The sequence below is a fragment of the Mobula birostris genome, chromosome 21 (assembly GCF_030028105.1).
Source record: "Mobula birostris isolate sMobBir1 chromosome 21, sMobBir1.hap1, whole genome shotgun sequence".
Classification (NCBI taxonomy): domain Eukaryota; kingdom Metazoa; phylum Chordata; class Chondrichthyes; order Myliobatiformes; family Myliobatidae; genus Mobula; species Mobula birostris.
This window is the reverse complement of record NC_092390.1, coordinates 12,494,168-12,514,053: the sequence shown is the minus strand read 5'-3', so window position 1 is coordinate 12,514,053 and position 19,886 is coordinate 12,494,168. Positions and strand designations below refer to the sequence as shown.

The following is a 19,886-nucleotide window of genomic DNA, read 5'->3' as shown; positions in this document are numbered from 1 at the left end:
GGTCTGCCTAACCTTCTGAGTTGCTCTGGTATCTTGTATTTCTCTAAATCTTCCCTTGTAGAATAAACTTGCCATTATAGGAATCTGTTGGGTGAATATTTGATATATTATGTCTGCTTCACCTTCCTCTCCTATCAGATTCCACCATCTGCAGCCCTTTGTCACCTCCACCCATCAACTTCCAGCCTCTGTTGTTACTTCCCACTCCCCCCTCCTCCATCTGCCCATCCCTCCTCACCTGGATCCACCCATCACCTCCCAGTCAATGTTACTTCCCACTCCCCCCCCCCATCTGCCCATCCCTCTTCACCTGGATCCACCCGTCACCTTCCAGTCAATGTTACTTCCCATTCCCCCCTCCTCCATCTGCCCATCACTCCTCACCTGGATCCACCTGTCACCTCTCAGTCAATGTTACTTCCCACTCCCCCCCCTCCTCCATCTGCCCATCACCCCTCAGCTGGATCCACCCATCACCTCCCAGTCAATGTTACTTCCCACTCCCCCCCTCCTGCATCTGCCCATCCCTCCTCACCTGGAGTAGATCCACCCATCACCTCCCAGCTCCTGCTCTGCCTTTACTCCTCACCTCCTTATACTGGCTATCTCCCCTCTTCTCTTTCAGGCTTGACTCAAAACACCAACCATCCATTTCCCTCCGGCCACGCTGCCTGAGTTTCTCCAGCAATGGTTTGTATCAAAGCCATTGATACGGATTGTTTACACAGTGGCTAACCTATGCTGTCCTTGCCCTGGGAGTGTTACCAGGACAGTGCAGAGGGAGCCATGGTGCATCTGTAAAAAATTGGTGAGGATGAAAGGGGACATGCATTAGGGTTAGGGTTAGCTTCCTGATGAAGTAACTGGTGCACTGGCCTTGTTTCCAGTCTTGCAGGCTGGAAGCAGATTGAGTAGAACTAAGAGACACATGCTGTAAATCCAGTCCTTGTAGATATCTGACCTCCAACTTCCAGGGAACATAACAGAGGAGAGGCTGAGGGCATAGCTCCTTCAGTTAGCCAAGTGATTTCCTGTCTTTTATCATCCCCATGGCCCTTTGTGCTTTCAGTTACCACGGTTACAGAGGAGGATCTCATAATGGGTGAAGATCACGGACCGAAGGCAGATGAACACCCAAGTGACGCGGTGACCCTGGAGCTGAAACGGGAGCTCAGTGACCGAGCCAGGCGCAGGACGGGGAGGTGAGATTCTGGAGTGAGGTCTGTGGTTATCGCTTCACAAAGGTGACTGCGGGATTAGCAATCTTTCCAATCCATGAAGCTGTCCGCGTGTCCATACACAAAAGCGGAGACCCTTTCTTATTTTTCTTCCATAGGCTTTTATTTAGTTCAACTCAAGAAAATTTTCACAACCACAAAAAATTTCATTCCACTAAGTTGGTCTTCCGTCCTGGTCAGGAAACCAAATAATTCACCGCTTTGCAACAACAGAGATGGGAAAATACCTGGCCAAGAATATGTGGCAACCTGTTTTTTGGAACTGTTAAAAGTCTGTTCAAATCCTCACTGAAAGGAGGACCAACTGATCTCCTTCATGCTCCCCATGTGAAAAATACAAATAGTCCCAGTCTCCATGGTGGTCAGGCTGGACCATAACGTAAACCTCCACTGTAGCGTCGCCCTCCATTTCACAAAACAATTCATCCAGTATCAGAGTACCTTGCCTGAGGAGACATCTTCAAATGCCAGAGATACTGATCAGGACGATTACCCCGTAGGTCCATGTAACCTTTGTAGGGCAGCACAGTACTGTCGTGGTTAGCATAACACTTTACAGCGCAGGTGACCCTGGTTCAATTCCCACTGCTGCCTGTAAGGAGTTTGTACCTTCTCCCCGTGACTGTATGGATTTCCTCCCGCAATCCAAAGATGTACTGATTGGTCGGTTGAATGGTCATTTAGGCTGGGGTTAAATCAGGGGGTTGCTGGATGGTGTGGCTTGAAGGGATGGACAGGTGTATTCCTTGCTGTATCTCAGTAATTTTTTTTAAAAATGTACGTAAACTGATTTGTTAGTATCGCATTTACCAAGGTACAGTGAAAAGCTTTTGTTTTGAAATCCATCCATACAAATCGTCTCCTCAGGACACTGCATTGCAGCAGAACAAGGGAAAACAATAACAGAATGCAGAATAAAGTGGTACGGCTACAGGGAAACTGAAGTGCAGGCAGACAATAGGGTGCAAGGTCAAAACGAGGTGGATTGTGAGGTCAAGAGTCCATTGCATTGTACTCGGGACGGTTCAAAGTGCAGTGGTGGAATCTGCTGCCCTCACCTCCACTGCCATCCTACACTCCACATTCCCAGTCAGTGCAGGAGTCCCTCTTTGCACCTTTTCCCAGTCACCATCAGCTTTTGGTCTCTGGTCATTGAAGCTCACAAACACACACAGACATAGTTCCTTGCTCTCTCTGTTGGCTGTCTTTCTCTATCTTTTTCTCTCTCTCTCTCTCTCTGTGTCTCTGTGACTGTCTGTCTCCATGTCTCTTACACAGGTTCTGTATACACTCTCCCATTCATACACAAACTCCCACTTGAATAGGCAGCCAGCCAGCGGAATTTTGAACGAAAGTGATCTCCACGCTGCGTTTGGTGTCCTTCCCTCAACAGAAGCAGCGTGAGAATGTCACTGAAGAGGTCCACAAGAAACAAGAACCTGGTGCCAAAGGAAAAGGGGCAAGTGGAGGCGGTGAAGGGTCAAAGGTTGATAGAGGATGAGACCATGGAAACGGGAAAGGTAATGTTTTTTTCTGTCCATGGAAGGGCTGGGGATGGCTCCTGAGACATTGGCTATCAAATGTTATGGTTGGCATGAAGTGGTCCTGATTGTAGTGATGAGGACAGAGAGTCATACATTATGGAAATAGGCCCTGAGGCCCTACTTGTCCATGGTGACCTAGATGCCATTTGGCCTGTACCTAGAACATAGAGCATAGAAATCTACAGCACATTACAGGCCCTTCGGCCCACAATGTTGTGCCGACCATGTAACCTACTCTAGAAACTGCCTAGAACTTCCCTACCGCATAGCCTTCTATTTTTCTAAGCTCTGTGTACCTATCTGAGCATCTTTTAAAAGACCCTATTGCATTCGTTTCTACCGCTGTCGCTGGCAATGCCTTCTGCTTGACAGACACCAGCCACAGTTCGAACTTCCCTCGAGTCCATTATGAACTGACAGGCTATCTCAGAATTATTTGCAGTCTCTCCATGGAACCATTTGTCTGCACAAAGCACTCCTTACAAATGTATCTCTCCTTCGGTCGGGGGTCTGCGAGGGTCTTCCCTTTCACTCTGCTCCACACCTCCTTCATCCAACGCTTGCCAAAAAGACCCAAAAACCAACCCACCAGCTCCTGGAAACCTGATGCTGCCAATCTCCCTCAAATGTTCCATAGCATCCCTCTGGACAGAATATTATCAAGGCAAACCCAACTGGATGACACGACATTCATAAGGTGATCAAATTGCTCCTTATCTTAGCAGAAACCAAAATACTGGACCGTGAAGCTTAATTAACAGCACACACTGCATTTTACAGAAAAGCAGCAGAAAATAAAATACCTAACAAACATAACAGTATGAATACACTAGAACATGTTTTGACCAAAGGATTACACTCCGTTAGATATTTAGGTTGGGATGGACGATTTGGCCTGATACTGTGTTGTACAACTACATTTCTGCCATTGCTTTCTTTCGCTGGCATTTCTCTCCTTTCCTCCGGCGGATTTCAACCGAAAGACCATAAGACATCGGAGCAGAATTGGGCTATTCAGCCATCAAGAGCCCTCCACCATTCCATCATGGCTAATCCAGGATCCCACACAACCCCATACACATGCCCCTTCGCTATATCCTTTGATGCCCTGAACGATCAGGAAACTATCAACTTCTGCTGTAAATATACCTTAAATACTACTCTCTGGTTAAAAAGAATTCCTCCTTCCCTCTGTTCTAAAGGGTCGCCCCACAATTTTGAGGCTGTGCCCTCTAGTTCTGCATAACTCCACCATAGGAATCATCCTCCCCACATCAACCCCATCTAATCCTTTCAACATTCAGAAGGCTTTGATGATATCCCCAGGCATTCTTCTAAATTCCAGTGAGTGCAGGCCCAGCTGCCAAAAGCTCCTCATATGTTAACCCCTTCATTCCTAGAATCATCCTCATGAATGTCCTCTGAACTTTCTTCGGTGACAATACATCCTTCCAGAGATTTGAGGCCCAAAACTGTTGACAATACTCCAAGTGTGGACTGACAAGTGTCTTATAAAGGCTCAGCATTATCTCCTTGCTTTTATATTCTATTCCCCTTGAATTAAATGCCAACATTGCATTTGCCTTCTTTACCACACACAATCTCAACTTGTGAGTTAACCCTCTGGGAGTCTTGCAGGAGGACTCCTAAGTCCCTCTTGGCGTCAGCACCAGACGTTGGAGCAAAGGCTCCCGAGTTCAAATCCAGCCAGCTCCCTTGCATGCTTTCCATCCGTGCTGGGTCTTGATTGGAGAAAGGCCAAGTTTGAGGAGATGCGAAAGGATTTAGAAGGAGTAGATTGGGACAATTTGTTTTATGGGAAGAATATAATAGAGAAATGGAGGTCATTTAAAGGTGAAATTTTGAGAGTACAGTATCTTTATCTTCCTGTTAGGTTGAAAGGAAAGGTTAAAAGTCTGAGAGAGCCATGGTTTTCAAGGGATATTGGAAACTTAGTTCAGAACAAGAGAGATATCTACAATAAATATAGGCAGCATCGAGTAAATGAGGTGCTCGAGGAATATAAAGAACGTGAAAGGAATCTTAAGAAAGAGATTAGAGAAGCTAAAAGAAGGTATGAGGTTGCTTTGGCAAGTAAGGTGAAAATAAATCCCAAGGGTTTCTACCATTATATTAATAGCAAAAGGATAGTGAGGGATAAAATTAGTTCCTTAGAGAATCAGAGTGGACGGCTATGTGCGGAGCCAAAAGAGATGGGGGAGATTCTGAACAATTTCTTTTCTTTGGTATTCACTAAGGAGAAGGATATTGAATTGTGTAAGATAAGGGAAACAGGTAGGGAAGTTATAGAAACTATGACGATTAAAGAAGAGGAAGTACTGGAGCTTTTAAGGAATATAAAAGTCGATAAGTCTCCAGATCCTGACAGGATATTCCCTAGGACCTTGAGGGAAGTTAGTGTGGAAATAGCAGGGGCTCTGACAGAAATATTTCAAATGTCAATAGAAACAGGGATGGTGCCGGAGGATTGGGGTATTGCTCATGTTGTTCCATTGTTTAAAAAGGGTTCTAAGACTACACCTAGCAATTATCAGCCTGTGAGTTTGATGTCAGTGGTGGGTAAATTGATGGAAAGTATTCTTAGAGATGGTATATATAATTATCTGGATAGACATGGTCTGATTAGGAACAGTCAACATGGATTTGTACGTGGAAGGTCATGTTTGACAAATCTTATTGAACTTTTTGAAGAGGTTACTAGGAAAGTTGATGAGGGTAAAGTGGTGGATGTTGTCTATATGGACTTCAGTAAGGCCTTTGACAAGGTGCCACATGGAAGGTTGGTTAGGAAGGTTCAATCGTTAGGTATTAATATTGAAGTAGTAAAATGGATTCAGCAGTGGCTGGATGGGAGACGCCAGAGAGTAGTGGTGGATAACTGTTTGTCAGATTGGAGGCCGATGACTAGTGGTGTGCCTCAGGGATCTGTACTGGGTCCAATGTTGTTTGTCATATATATTAATGATCTGGATGATGGGGTGGTAAATTGGGTGAGTAAGTGTGCAGGTGATACTAAGATAGGTGGAGGTGTGGATAATGAAGTAGGTTTTCAAAGCTTGCAGAGAGATTTAGACCAGTTAGAAGAGTGGGCCGAAAGATGGCAGATGGAGTTTAGTGCTGATAAATGTGAGGTGCTACATTTTGGTAGGATTAATCAAAATAGGACATGCATGGTAAATGGTAGGGCATTGAAGAATGCAGTAGAACAGAGGGATCTAGGAATAATGGTGCATAGTTCCCTGAAGGTGGAATCTCATGTGGAAAGGGTGGTGAAGAAAGCTTTTGGTATGCTGGCCTTTATAAATCAGAGCACTGAGTATAGGAGTTGGGATGTATGTGGAAATTGTACAAGGCATTGGTGAGGCCAAATTTGGAGTATTGTGTACAGTTTTGGTCACCGAATTATAGGAAAGATGTCAACAAATTAGAGAGAGTACAGAGAAGATCTACTAGAATGTTACCTGGGTTTCATCACCTAAGTTACAGAGAAAGGTTGAACAAGTTGGGTCTTTATTCTTGGGAACGTAGAAGATTGAGGGGGGACTTGAAAGAGGTATTTAAAATTATGAGGGGGATACATAGAGTTAACATGGATAGGCTTTTTCCATTGAGAGTGGGGGAGATTCAAACAAGAGGACATGAGTTGAGAGTTAAAGGGCAAAAGTTTAGGGGTAACATGAGGGGGAATTTCTTTACTCAGAGAGTGGTAGCTGTGTGGAACGAGCTTCCAGCAGAAGTGGTTGAGGCAGGTTTGATTTTGTCGTTTAAAGTTAAATTGGACAGCTATATGGACAGGAAAGGAATGGAGGGTTATGGGCTGAGTGCAGGTCGGTGGGACTAGGTGAGAGTAAGAGTTCGGCACAGACTAGAAGGGCCAAGATGGCCTGTTTCCATGCTGTAATTGTTATCTGGTTATCCACATGATCAATGCCTCTCATCATCTTATACGCCTCTATCAGGACACCTCTCATCCTCTGTCACTCCAAGGAGAAAAGGCCGAGTTCACTCAACCTATTTTCATAAGGCACCCACTGAAAGGTCAGTCACCTGGCCAGGCTCACTACCCAACACCAGGTCCAGTACAGCCCCTCCAATTGCTGGACCGTACACATATTGACTTGAGGAACCCTCCTGAAAACACTTAACCAATTCTGCCCCATCTAAACCCCTTTCCACTAATAAGGTCCCAGTTTATATAAGGGAATTTGAAATCCCCTGTGACAACATCCCTATTATTTTTATACATTTCCTTAATCTGATTACATATCTGTTCCTCAATGTCCTGGTGTCTATTGGGATGTCTATAGTACCATCCCATCAGTGTGATTGCCCCCTTCCTTCTACCCAAATGGACTCGGTGTCTGTCTCCTCTATTACGTCTCCTCTGAGTGCAGCAGTGATATTGCTCCTGGTTAGTATTGCAACTCCTACCCCCCGCCCCCCCCCCCATGCTTTACCTCCTCCTCTATCTTTTTTAGAACTTCACAAACCTGGTTCATTAATCATCCATCCCTGCCCCTCTGTCAACCAAGTTTCAGTGATGGCCACAACATCGTAGTTCCATCTACTGATCTGTGCTCTAAGCTCATCATCCTTACCCATAATACTCCTAGCAATAAAATATGCACACTTTATACTATCCATCCCATCATACCTGTCATTAAAATTTTTCCTTTCAATAATTTCCCTGATGTCCACCTTCTGTCCACTTCTTCCCTTACTGACCCGTTGCTCCGGTCCCCAGCCCCTACAAAACTAGTTTAAACCCTCCCGAGTAGCATCAGCGAACCTCCCGGCCAGGATGTTGGTTCCCCTCCAGTTCAGGTGTAACCTGTCCCTCTTGTACAGGTCACCCCTTGCCCAGAAAAGGCTGCAATGATCCAAGAACTTGAAACCCTGGCCCCCTGCACCATCTCCACAGCCATTCATTCATCCGTGCTATCTCCCCATTCCTACCTGCACGAGCCCGAGGCACCAGGAGTAATCCAGAGATTACTACCTTGGAGATCCTTTTCCTAACTCCATACGCTCACTACGAAGGACCTCTTCTCCGTATCTGCCTGTGTCATTGGTGCCAATATGCACCACCACCTCTGGCTGTTGCCCTCCCCTTTAAGAACATCCAGCAGCCGCTCTGATACATCACAGACCCTGGCACCCAGGAGGCAACACACCATCCTGGAGTCTCTCTTGCAGCCACAGAATCTCCTTTCTGTCCCTCTAACTATTGAGTCCCCTTTAACTACCACACTGCCTGACTTTACTCTTCCCTGTCGAGCCCCAGAGCCGGCAACCGTGCTACCAGCCTGCATGCTGCTGTCGTGATCTGATGGGTCATCTCCCCCAGCAGAATCTAAAGTGGTGTACTTGTTGCTGAGGGGAACGGCCACAGGGGAACCCTGTAACGACTTCTTAATCCCCTTGCTGTGTGTGTGGTGGAATCTAGAGGGTTGTGGGATTGCGGGGAGAGTGAAGTGGGATTAGTGTAGGATTAGTGTAAGTGGCTGGTGGGTCTGTATGCTCTCAGAAACCGGTTTACTATCACTGACAGACATAAAATATGCTTTAAAATGCAATACAGAATACAGAAACGGGTTTAATATCATTGGCACCTATCATCAAATCTGTTGTTTTGCAGCAGTACATTGCCATATATAATACACAGTAGCATAGTGGTCAGCACAACGCTTTACAGTACCAGCGACCCAGGTTCAATTCCTGCCACTGCCTGTAAGGAGTTCGTACGATCTCCCCAGGACCGCGTGGGTTTCCTCTGGGTGCTCTGATTTCCTCCCACAGTCCAAAGACGTACCAGTTAGTAGGTGAATTGGTTATTGTAAATTGTCCGGTGATTAGGCTAGAATTAAATCGGGGATTGCTGGGCGAAACGTCTCAAAGGGTCAGAAAGGCCTATTCCACACTGTATCTCAATAAATAAATAATATAATAACTATAAATTACAAGATATATATATAAATTAAATAAATAGTGCAAAGAAAAAAGAGAGCTTTCAGATGGCAGAGGGGAAGAAGCTGTTCCTGAATTGTTGATTGTGTGTCTTCAGGCTCCTCCACCTCTGATCGGATGGCTGTATTCAAAAGAGGGCTGACCTTGGTGTTTGGGGTCCGCTGCCTTTCTGAGGCTCTGCCTTTTGAAGATGTCCTCAGTGGTGGGAGGCTTGTGCCATGATGGAGTAACTCTGCCTACAGCCCTCTTTTTATGCAGTGGACCCTCTGTGCCAGACAGTGACGTAACCAGTCAAAATGTGTCCAGAGTACATTTGTAGAGATTTGCTAGGATCTTAGGTGACATGCATTGTGTTGACAGGCCTGTTTCCATGCTACACTTCTCTGCGATTCCAATGATCAAGGTACTAATTATCATCCCAGAGGACAAGAGCTGACGCCGATGCTCCCGTGACCAATGCCATAGATTTCCAGCAAAGTAACACTTATAAAACACTGGAGGAACTCAGCAGGTCGGGCAGCATCAATGAAGAGGTATAAACAGTTGACGTTTCAGGCCAAGACCCCTCATTAGGACTGGAATGGCAGAGGAGGCAGCCAGACTTCCACCACTGCCCTTACTCATAGTTAGTTTCCATGCTCTTTCCACCCCATAACAATCCATCTTCTTGTTTCCTGTATTGCTCCTTTCTTTCTGAGCTCAACCTTTCCCAATCCTGTGCCAAGTCATCAATCTGAAGTATTAATGGCCTCTGTCCCCGCAGATGCTGCCTGCCCTGTTGGGAAAACGTCCACCCCTCCTCCCACCTTCCCCACCAGTTCTTTGTTCCTATTAAGGGTTGTGGTTATTTTTGCTTTGTTTGACAGGTGAAGTTCAAAGTCTGCTGGAAGTACTTTCATGCCATTGGCTGGCTGTACTCCATGCTGATTGTACTGATGTACCTCGCTCAGAACATGGCTACCATTGGACAGAATTTATGGCTTAGCGACTGGACCAATGACGCCAACCGTTATATCAACACCACTGACCAGGTCACTGTAAGGGACTGGAGGATTGGCATCTTTGGAGTGCTGGGACTCGCCCAAGGTTGGTGGGTCTTGCTTCAATGCGCAGGGACAGGGCCAGCTGGGGTCCCTTCTCAGATCTGAGGTGGTAGCCTGCCTCTAAGGTTTGTTGAGTACTGGCAGCTTCTAATTCAGAAAATTCTGGAAACAGGTAGCATCTGTGGAGAGATTGAAACATGAGAACTCTGTTAGCTGAGTGTTTCCAAAATTTCCTGTTTTTATTTTAGATTTCAACCAGCTTTAGTTATTTGATCATCATTGTGGGGATTTGTTGGGTGAAGCTGCCAAGGACTGTGGACCCATTCTGGGTGGGTGGAATTCAGAACGGATCAAATTATACGGCAGAATTGAAAGGACAAGTGGCCTCTGACTATTCCCTAGTAAGCTGGAGATAGCTATGGATAAGCAAATGCTTGTTTCCTCTGTGTGTTCCTCAGGTATCTTCGTGTTACTTGGAGTGTTGCTGGTGGCGGAGAGGACAATCGTTGCCGCCCGGGACCTACACTCCCGCCTGCTCCGCAACATCCTGCATCTTCCCATGTCCTTCTTCGACACCACACCAACAGGCAGGATTGTCAACAGATTTGCCAAGGTGCAGTATTCCTATTACAGCCACCCGGTAGATTCAGGGCTGCCCACTGTGTCAGATCGGAGCCAAAGGAGCATAAGGCATAGGGGCAGAATTAGGCCATTTGTCCCCCTTCTGTCCACTCCGCCATTCAGTCATGCCTGACTTATTTTCCCTCTCGACACCAGTCTCCTGCCTTCTCCCCGTAATCCTTCACAATCTGAATAATCAAGAAACTGCCACGCTCTGCTTTAAACGTACTTGTCCCCCACAGCCGTCTGTGGCAATGAATTCCACAGATTCGCTACCCTCCTGATTTCTGTTCTGAAGAGACTTTCTATTGTGAGGCTGTGCCCTCTTGGTCCTGGACTCCCCTTCTATAGGAAACATTCTCTCCACATCCACTCTATCTAGACCCTTCAATATACTATAGCTTTCAATGAGATTCCCCTCTTATTCTTCTGAACTCCAGTGAGCACAGGCCTACAGCCATCGTAATATGTTAAGCCTTTCTTTCCTGAGATTATTCTTGTAAGCTTTCTCTGGATCCTCTCCAATGCCAACACATCCTTTTTCAAATATGGGCAAAAACTGCTCACAATACTCCGTGTGGGCTGATTAATCCCTCATAAAGCCTCAGCATCACATCCTTCCTTTCTATACTGATCCTCTCAAAATCAATGCTAACATTGCATTTGCCTTCCTTACCACTTTCTCAACTTGCATGCTGACCTTTAAGTAATCCTGCACAAGGACTCCCAAGTTTCTTTGCACCTCCAATTTCTGAAATCACTCCCATTTAGAAAATAATCTGCATCTTTATTCCTTTTACTAAGGTGCACGACGACACACTTTCCCGCACTGTATTCTATCTGCCACTTCTTTGCCTATTCTAATCTGTCTGAGACCTTCGAAAGATTCCCTGCTTCCTTGGCACTACCCGTCCCTCCAAACTTGGCCACAAAGTCTTCGGTTCTGACTCCCACACTTCACACGCTGGCCCCACACTCCTACCTTCGTCCTCCTTCCCACCCTGAACTGCCAGCGTCACTTTGCATTGAAAAAAATCTGACCTCGTCTAATGCCTTCAAGGTGTGTCTATCCCTGGTGGATCGGATACCTATAACCCCCTTCTCCCACACCGCCTCCCTCCCAGGTTAAGCTGCTTTTTTGGATCTGTACAGTCTTGGTAACTCAGTAAATTGATGTTCTTTAAATTGTCACATGTAATGGAAAACATATTTTGTACACTATCCATACAGATAATTTCATTACAACAATGCATGGAGGTAGGATGGGGCAAAACAGTACTGTAGTGGTACATGGTACTGTAGCACTTAACGTAACACCTTGCAACATTAGCAATCAGAGTTCAATGACGCTGTCTGTGAGGAGTTTGTATGTTCTCCCCATGACTGTGTGGGTCCCCTCTGCGTGTTCCAGCTTCTGTCCACATTCCAACAGTTGCATGGGTTATGATTAGTAATTGGCGATACTTGCGGGCTGCCCCCTGCACAATACTCGACTGCGTTGGTCATTGACGCACATGGCACACTTTATTGCATATTGCAGTGTTTCAATGTCCATGTAACAAATAAAGTTAATCTTTAATCTCCAAACTGGAAAGAGCAATTTGACTTGGCTGTTGTCGCTGACACCCCGTGAGAAAATAAAGAGCGGAGAGAGTTGCAAAACCCTTTGATCAGGTCACACTGCATTCTTAGGAAGGCAGTGAGAGCTCTAACAGTGAGTTTTGTCTCCTTCCCTCTGCAGGACATTTACACCATCGATGAGGCAATCCCAATGTCACTGCGGGGCTGGCTGTCGTGTTTCTTCGGTGTGCTCAGCACGCTGCTGGTCATCTGCCTGGCCACACCTTACTTTACCATTGTGATCGTGCCCCTTGGTATATTCTACTATTTCGTACAGGTTAGTAGGGCAGGAACCTCCCCGTGCCTGTTGCATTGTGAAATGCCAAAGGATCAGGCCCATCCGGAAGGGGCAGGTGGGCAGGCCAGGCCAGTATTTCTAGCAGGGATATGATTGAGGGAAGAAGCTGAGTTGTTGTCCAGCAGTATAGATCAGTCATGAGTAAATCCAAGTGGGAATTCCAAAGTCAAATTCGATTTTATTGTCTAATTCACAAGTACATCTATGTACAAAGCCATAGAGTCATTGAGAAGTACAGCACAGAAACAGGCCCTTTGGCCCATCTAGTCCATGCCAAATCATTTAAGATGACTCCTCCCATTGACCTGCACCGGGACCTTAGCCCTAAATACATCTACCCTCCGTGTACCTATCCAAACTTTGGGTAAATGTTGAAATCGAGCTTGCATGCGCTCATGCTGGCAGCTAATTCCACACTCTCGTGATCCTCTGAGTGAAGTAGTTTCCCCTCAGGTTCCCCTTAAAACTTTTCACCTTTCACCCCTAACCAGTTTACATGGTTGTAGTCTAATTCACCCTCCTCTGGAGCAATGAAAAGCTTACTTAGAGCATCACAGGCACATAGCATCAGATAAACATTAATGACTTTATAGGCATCTGTTAGCCTCATGAGACCATGGATTTGCGCCTTGGAAGGTTTCCAGGGCACAGGCCTGGGCAAGGTTGTATGGAAGACTGGCAGTTGCCCATGCTGCAAGACTCCCCTCTCCACGCCACCAATGTTGTCCAAGGGAAGGGCACTAGGGCCGATACAGCTTGGCACCAATGTCGTCGCAGAGCAATGTGTGGTTAAGTGCCTTGCTCAAGGACACAACATGCTGCCTCAGCTGAGAGCATAGACGGCGTAGAGCGAGCGTGCGATGGGACAGCGTAGGGGGAGTGTGTGTTAGGACGGTGTAAATAAAGGTTGTTAAATGTATCCAACATTCCTTTATATCTGATTCTGACTGAAAGACTAAGAGCGATTAGGAACGTTTGTGTAAATTCAGCCGTTGTCTTTTTGCATCTTGGAGATTTTTTGGGTCCTTGACACCATGTTCAGCCATGGGTGAAGGCAGGAGAATGCGGCTAGAGGGAAAATAAATTAGCTATGATTATATAGTTGAGCAAATGATGGGCTGAATGGCCTAATTTGTTGTTGTCTCTCGTCACTGATCAGCAGAATGATTCTCATTTCAGAGGTTTTACGTCGTCACGTCCAGGCAGCTGCGCCGTTTGGACTCTGTCACCCGCTCGCCCATTTACTCCCACTTTGGGGAGACGGTGACTGGTCTGGCCCTGATCCGCGCATACGGACACCAGACACGCTTCCTGGTCCTCAACGACAAGATCGTGGATGACAACCAGAAGTGTGTCTTTCCCTGCCTTATCTCCAACAGGTATGGGTGCTTCCTCTGACATTTCTGAGTAGAATTAAACAGCTTGGCTACAGCACCTTGATGTTATGTTACTGCGTGAATTATACAGAAGAGTTCTGCATGGCCACTGGGAAATTCAGTTCCCTTAACTCCATAAATCTGGAATGTAATAACTCAGCAGAGGTGACCCTGAGATCCCTGGCATACAGAATATAGAACAGGACAGGCTGCAACATTACCTCACAGCTCTTGAACTCAATTCCCCGTAAGGGGAGGACATTTACGATCTTGGCCCTTTATGACTCTGGACCAATAGCTGTTTGAAAATAAAAATATTGAAGATGCTGGAAATCTGAAATGGAATCATGTGTCTGGAAACACAAGGATTTCTGCAGATGCTGGAAATCCGGAGCGAAACACAAAATGCTGGAGGAACTCAGCTGGTCAGGCGGCACCTATGGAGGGGAATAAACAGTCGCCATTTCAGGCTGAGACTTTTAGAAGGTGGGAAGACTGCAGAAAGCGATGGAAAAACTGAGCGACATTTCAGATCAGAACCCCTTCATGAGAACGGAGAAGAAGGGGCAAGTTAACCTAGGTGATAGAGAAGCCAGGACAAGTTCTGACGAAGGACCCTGAAACTTTAATCCTGTTTCTCTCTCCTCAGGCACTGCCTGATCTGTTGAGGTTTTCCATTATTTTTTTGGGGGGGGGGGGTAAGTTTATTTCAGAATTCCAGCATCTGCAGTTTCCAGTGGGAAGTGAGCACTTTGGATTCATTCTCAGGAGCTGCAAACACAAGGAAGGTCCCCTGAACCATAATTGGCACGAAACTGTTCCCTGCTCAGAAAAGGATTTGGGCTGTTTCTCTGTGAGAAATTATCAAGATGAGTCCATGTGATTTTAAAGCTCCAGCTTTACTTGTCACAGGTACAATGAAACATACAGTGACCTGCTTCATTTGTGTCGATGACCAACACAGTCCAAGTATGTGATGCTTCTGGCAACAACATAACTTACCCACAACTTTCTAGCCGTAACCTGTATGTCTGGAATGTGGGAAGAGACCCACTGGGTCACAGGGAGGACGTACAAACTCCTTACAGACAGCGGTTGGAATTGAACCCCGATTGCGATCTCTGGCCCTGTAAAGCGTTACGCTAACCTCTGTTCTACTGTGCGATTGTGTGCTGTTGGGATACTGTGCTCTGAGCATCCCTTTTTATTGACAGGTGGCTTGCAATTCGGCTGGAGTTTGTTGGCAACCTGGTGGTGTTCTTCGCTGGGTTGTTTGCTGTGGTGGCCAGAGGAAGCCTGCAGAGTGGGGTAGTTGGACTGTCCATTTCATACGCACTAAATGTGAGTGACCGGAGCCAGGTCCCATCCAAATGTAGGGAATCAGATGCACCTGTCCTGTCACAGTGTGGGGAATCACAGACACAGACTCCGTCCTGTCACTGTGTGGGGGAATCACAGACACAGACTCCGTCCTGTCCCAGTTGGGCGATCACAGACACAGACCCCGTCCTGTCACTGTGTGGGGAAATCACAGACACAGACCCCGTCCCATCGCAGTGTGGGGGAATCACAGACACAGACACCATCCCGTCACTGTGTGGGGGAATCACAGACACAGACACAGACCCTGTCCAATCCTGTCACAGTGTGGGAGAATCACAGACACGGACCCCGTCCTGTCACAGTGTGGGGAATCACAGACACGGGCCCCGTCCTGTCACCGTGTGGGGAAATCACAGACACAGACCACGTCCCGTCGTAGAGTGGGTTATCACAGACACAGACCCTGTCCCATCCTATCACAGTGTGGGAGAATCACAGACACAGACCCCGTCCCGACACAGGGTGGGGGAATCACAGACACAGACCCCATCCCGTCACAGTGTGGGGGAATCACAGACACAGACCCCATCCTGTCACAGTGTGGGAGAATCACAGACACAGACCCCATCCCGACACAGTGTGGGGGAATCACAGACACAGACCCCGTCCTGTCACAGTGTGGGGAATCACAGACACAGACCCTGTCCTGTCACAGTGTGGGGTTATCACAAACACGGACCCCATCCCGTCACAGAGTGGGGAATCACAGACACAGACCCTGACCCTGTCCCGTCCTGTCACGGTGTGGGGGAATCACAGACACAGACCCTGTCCTGTCACAGTGTGGGGAATCACAGACACAGACCCCGTCCTGTCACAGTGTGGGGCAATCACAGACACAGACCCTGTCCTGTCACAGTGTGGGGGAATCACAGACACAGACCCCGTCCTGTCACAGTGTGGGGGAATCACAGACACAGACCCCGTCCCGTCACAGTGTGGGGCAATCACAGACACAGACCCCGTCCTGTCACAGTGTGGGGGAATCACAGACACAGACCCCGTCCCGTCACAGTGTGGGGAAATCACAGACACAGACCCTGTCCTGTCACAGTGTGGGGGAATCACAGACACAGACCCCGTCCTGTCACAGTGTGGGGAATCACAGACACAGACCCCGTCCTGTCACAGTGTGGGGCAATCACAGACACAGACCCTGTCCTGTCACAGTGTGGGGGAATCACAGACACAGACCCCGTCCTGTCACAGTGTGGGGGAATCACAGTCACAGACCCCATCCTGTCACGGTGTGGGGAATCACAAACACAGACCCTGTCCTATCACAGTGTGGCGAATCACAGACCCCGTCCTGTCACAGTGTGGGGGAATCACAGACACAGACCCCGTCCTGTCACAGTGTGGGGAATCACAGACACAGACCCCGTCCCGTCACGGTGTGGGAAATCACAGACACAGACCCCGTCCTGTCACAGTGTGGGGGAATCACAGACACAGACCCCATCCTGTCACAGTGTGGGGCAATCACAGACACAGACCCCGTCCTGTCACAGTGCGGGGCAATCACAGACACAGACCCTGTCCTGTCACAGTGTAGGGGAATCACAGACACAGACCCCGTCCTGTCACAGTGTGGGAAATCACAGACACAGACCCCGTCCTGTCACAGTGTGGGGGAATCACAGACACAGACCCCATCCTGTCACAGTGTGGAGAATCACAGACACAGACCCCGTCCTGTCACGGTGTGGGAAGTCAGCATTCTATTAGTTACACCACGTCTCAGGCCCCTGCAGCGGTGAGTGTTGCGTCTAGGCTGGGCACTGTATGAGCTGTAGCCCACAACCCCTCCACCGCCCACCCCACTCTCTGTACTTAACCATCTCTTTCACCCCTCCTTTTCTCTGCAGGTCACGCAGGCACTGAACTGGCTGGTGAGGCAGACATCCGAACTGGAGACCAACATCGTGTCGGTGGAGAGGGTGGCCGAGTACAGCCAGCTGGAAAATGAGGTGCCCAGGCTGGGAGGGATGGACGGGGGGTTGGGGGCAGTGTCCCGTGGGAGAGGGAAGCTGGCACAGTTTGGTCAGGGGAAGCACCGGCCACATGGGGCAGTTAAATTTCGTAAAGACCGGAGCTGAGACACAAGGCATCTGATTTACGCTGAGATTTAGCCGTTGGTTCGATTACTCACACCAAAACAAACAGTGAAACGTGTCATTTGTGTGAACGACTAACACAGTCCGAGGATGTGCTGGGGGCAGTCCGTAGTGTTGCCATGCTCCCGGTTCCAATAGAGCATGCCCACAACTCACTAACCTTAACCCATACATCTTTAGAATGTAGCAACCTTATCCAATGCAGGAACAAACCCAGCCTTTTCAGAGGCTCTGAGGAAAGGTCCATTCTTCCAGTTCCTTCCACAGATGCTGCTTGAGTGGCTGAGTTCTTCCAGCATTTCTGTTGTTGCTTTTAGTCTCTCCTTATTACTACAATGTTTCATCCCTGAAGAATCTCCTCTGCACCCTCTCCGATGCAATCACATCCTTCCGACAGTAAACTGTACATGGTACTCCAGCTGTGGCCTAACCAATGGCTTATAAAGTTGTACCTTAACCTTAAGCTTTTATAATCTATGTCCTGGCTGATACATAGAATATAGAACCCAGAACAAGGCCTTTTTGCTCACGAGGTTTGCTGAACTAATTGAACTAGTCATTAAACAGCTAACTAACTCTTTCTGCTGTCACAATGCCCTTCATTCTCTGTATATTCACACACCGATCTAAAAGCCTCATAATTACTGCCACCACCACTCCTGACAGCACATACTAGGCACTGATCACTCTGTGTAAAAAAACATGCCCCATACATTTCGGTTGAACTCATCTTAAGTGCGTGTCCTCTTCTTCACAAACAAGAGAGAATCTGAAGACGCTGGAAATCTGAGCAACACACACAAAACGCTGGAGTAACTCAGCAGGCCAGGCAGCATCTATGGAAAAGAGTACAGAAGATGTTTCTCTAGTATTAGACATTTCGACTCTAAGAAAACTAATCTGTCTTGACTACTCCGTCCAGGCCTGTCATGTGCCTATCTAAAAGTCTCTCAAACATGGCTATTGTAGTTACCACTATGAATCTCTGAAGATCCCTGGCAATGAATTCCAGGCACCCACTCAAACCCACACCCACTACCCTATCCCCACGCATTCTTCATTAAGGAACGGGCCTTTAATAGAACGATAAATGCATTGTCCGTTCAATTTTAATTTTATTTATCTCATGTCCCTCAGGCACCTTGGGTACTGGAAAACAGACCAGAAAAGAGGTGGCCATCAAAGGGCGAGATCAGATTTGTGGACTACGAGGTACGATACCGGCCAGAGCTGGACCTGGTGTTGCAAGGATTCTCCTGTGACATCAGGACCAATGAGAAGGTAAAGATTCAGCAACATACTCAAAGTGCTGGAAGAGCTCTGCAGGTCAGGCAGCATCTGTGGAGGGGCGTGAACAGTCAATGTTTCCGGCCAAGACCGCTTATTGATACCAGAAGCCAGAATAAGAAGATGGGAGGGAGGGAGGGGAAGGAGTACAAGATGATAGGGTATAGAAGTACATTAGCAGATGTTTGCACGAACTCTGATACCTCCGAACCTGGAACCAATAACTGACCCAATACTCCAGCTGAGGCATTGTTAGCTCTCTGACCCCCACTCCATTCAACTTCCACAATATCCAACTGTCCCAGCACACTCCCAATTCAATTGATCTAACACTTTCTCCACTCAACCATCCCAACACCTTCTACATCTGTCCCAACTCACCCTGTATCCATCCATCCCAGTGCCCTCCTATGCAACCATCCCAACACTCTCCATCCAATGTTCCAACTCATCTTCCGTCCAAGTATTGCAACTTTCTCCATCCAGTCATTCCACCCAAATGTACCAACGCCCTTTCCATCCAACCATCCTATTCGTCTCCATCCAAATGTTCAAACCTCCCATCCAACTGTCCCAATTTTCTCCCTATCCAGCTTTACTAATTCTTTTCCCTTGCACTGCCCCAACCATCTTCTCAACTCCCAATCTAACCATCCTAAATTGTTCCCTATCCAACCATCCCAAACTGTTCCCATTCCAACTCACCCAACCCCTCTTTCCATCCAAGCATCCTAATCCTCTTCCACCCCCATCCCCCAAATTGTTTCCCCCGATGTCTTCCTCCCCCAAATATTGGACACCCTCTTCCCCAATATGAACCCTCATCTCTTTCTCACCCCTCACTCACAGGTCGGCATTGTTGGGAGGACAGGCGCTGGGAAGTCCTCTTTGACCAACTGTCTGTTCCGCATCATTGAAGCAGCCGGGGGGAAGATCCTCATCGACGGACTGGACATCAGCACCATCGGTCTTCATGACCTGAGGCAGAGGCTCACCATCATTCCACAGGTAAGCAGGTAGGAAACACAAACGGGCTCTCATTCCCTCAGGATGTGCGTGTGCACAGAAAGTCGCGTGTGTACGCAGGATAAACACGGGAGATTCAGTAGGTGCTGAAAATCCAGAGTAACACACTCGCAAGATGCTGGAGGAACTCAGCAGGCCAGGCAGCGTGGAAAGGAATAAACAGTCGATGTTTCAAATTGTGGCCCTTCACCAGGTCACACAATGCACGTACATAGAAGACCACATATATACATGGGACACATGTACACAGAAGGCCACATGTGTACCCACGACATATGTACGAAGAAGGCTGATCAAACAACTTTCGAAGACTCCACAACTCCTGCTCTCAATATAATTATTTTT

The 19,886-nt window shown here is 47.5% G+C and overlaps 1 protein-coding gene across 4 annotated transcripts in view; it reads left to right on the top strand.

Moving 5' to 3' along the window:
* abcc2 (ATP-binding cassette, sub-family C (CFTR/MRP), member 2) overlaps nucleotides 1-19,886 on the top strand; it is a 115,771-nt gene that overhangs the window by 81,788 nt on the left and 14,097 nt on the right. For 2 of the 4 annotated variants that reach the window (XM_072238956.1, XM_072238952.1), the window contains 10 exons: nucleotides 1,070-1,202; nucleotides 2,632-2,758; nucleotides 9,637-9,856; nucleotides 10,272-10,426; nucleotides 12,176-12,331; nucleotides 13,532-13,731; nucleotides 14,943-15,069; nucleotides 16,980-17,081; nucleotides 18,366-18,509; nucleotides 19,365-19,523. In XM_072238956.1, the coding sequence (XP_072095057.1) occupies nucleotides 1,070-1,202; nucleotides 2,632-2,758; nucleotides 9,637-9,856; nucleotides 10,272-10,426; nucleotides 12,176-12,331; nucleotides 13,532-13,731; nucleotides 14,943-15,069; nucleotides 16,980-17,081; nucleotides 18,366-18,509; nucleotides 19,365-19,523 (1,523 nt within the window). The remainder of the gene's footprint in view (nucleotides 1-1,069; nucleotides 1,203-2,631; nucleotides 2,759-9,636; nucleotides 9,857-10,271; nucleotides 10,427-12,175; nucleotides 12,332-13,531; nucleotides 13,732-14,942; nucleotides 15,070-16,979; nucleotides 17,082-18,365; nucleotides 18,510-19,364; nucleotides 19,524-19,886) is intronic. The other 2 variants (XM_072238953.1, XM_072238954.1) reach the window with 2 other exon arrangements.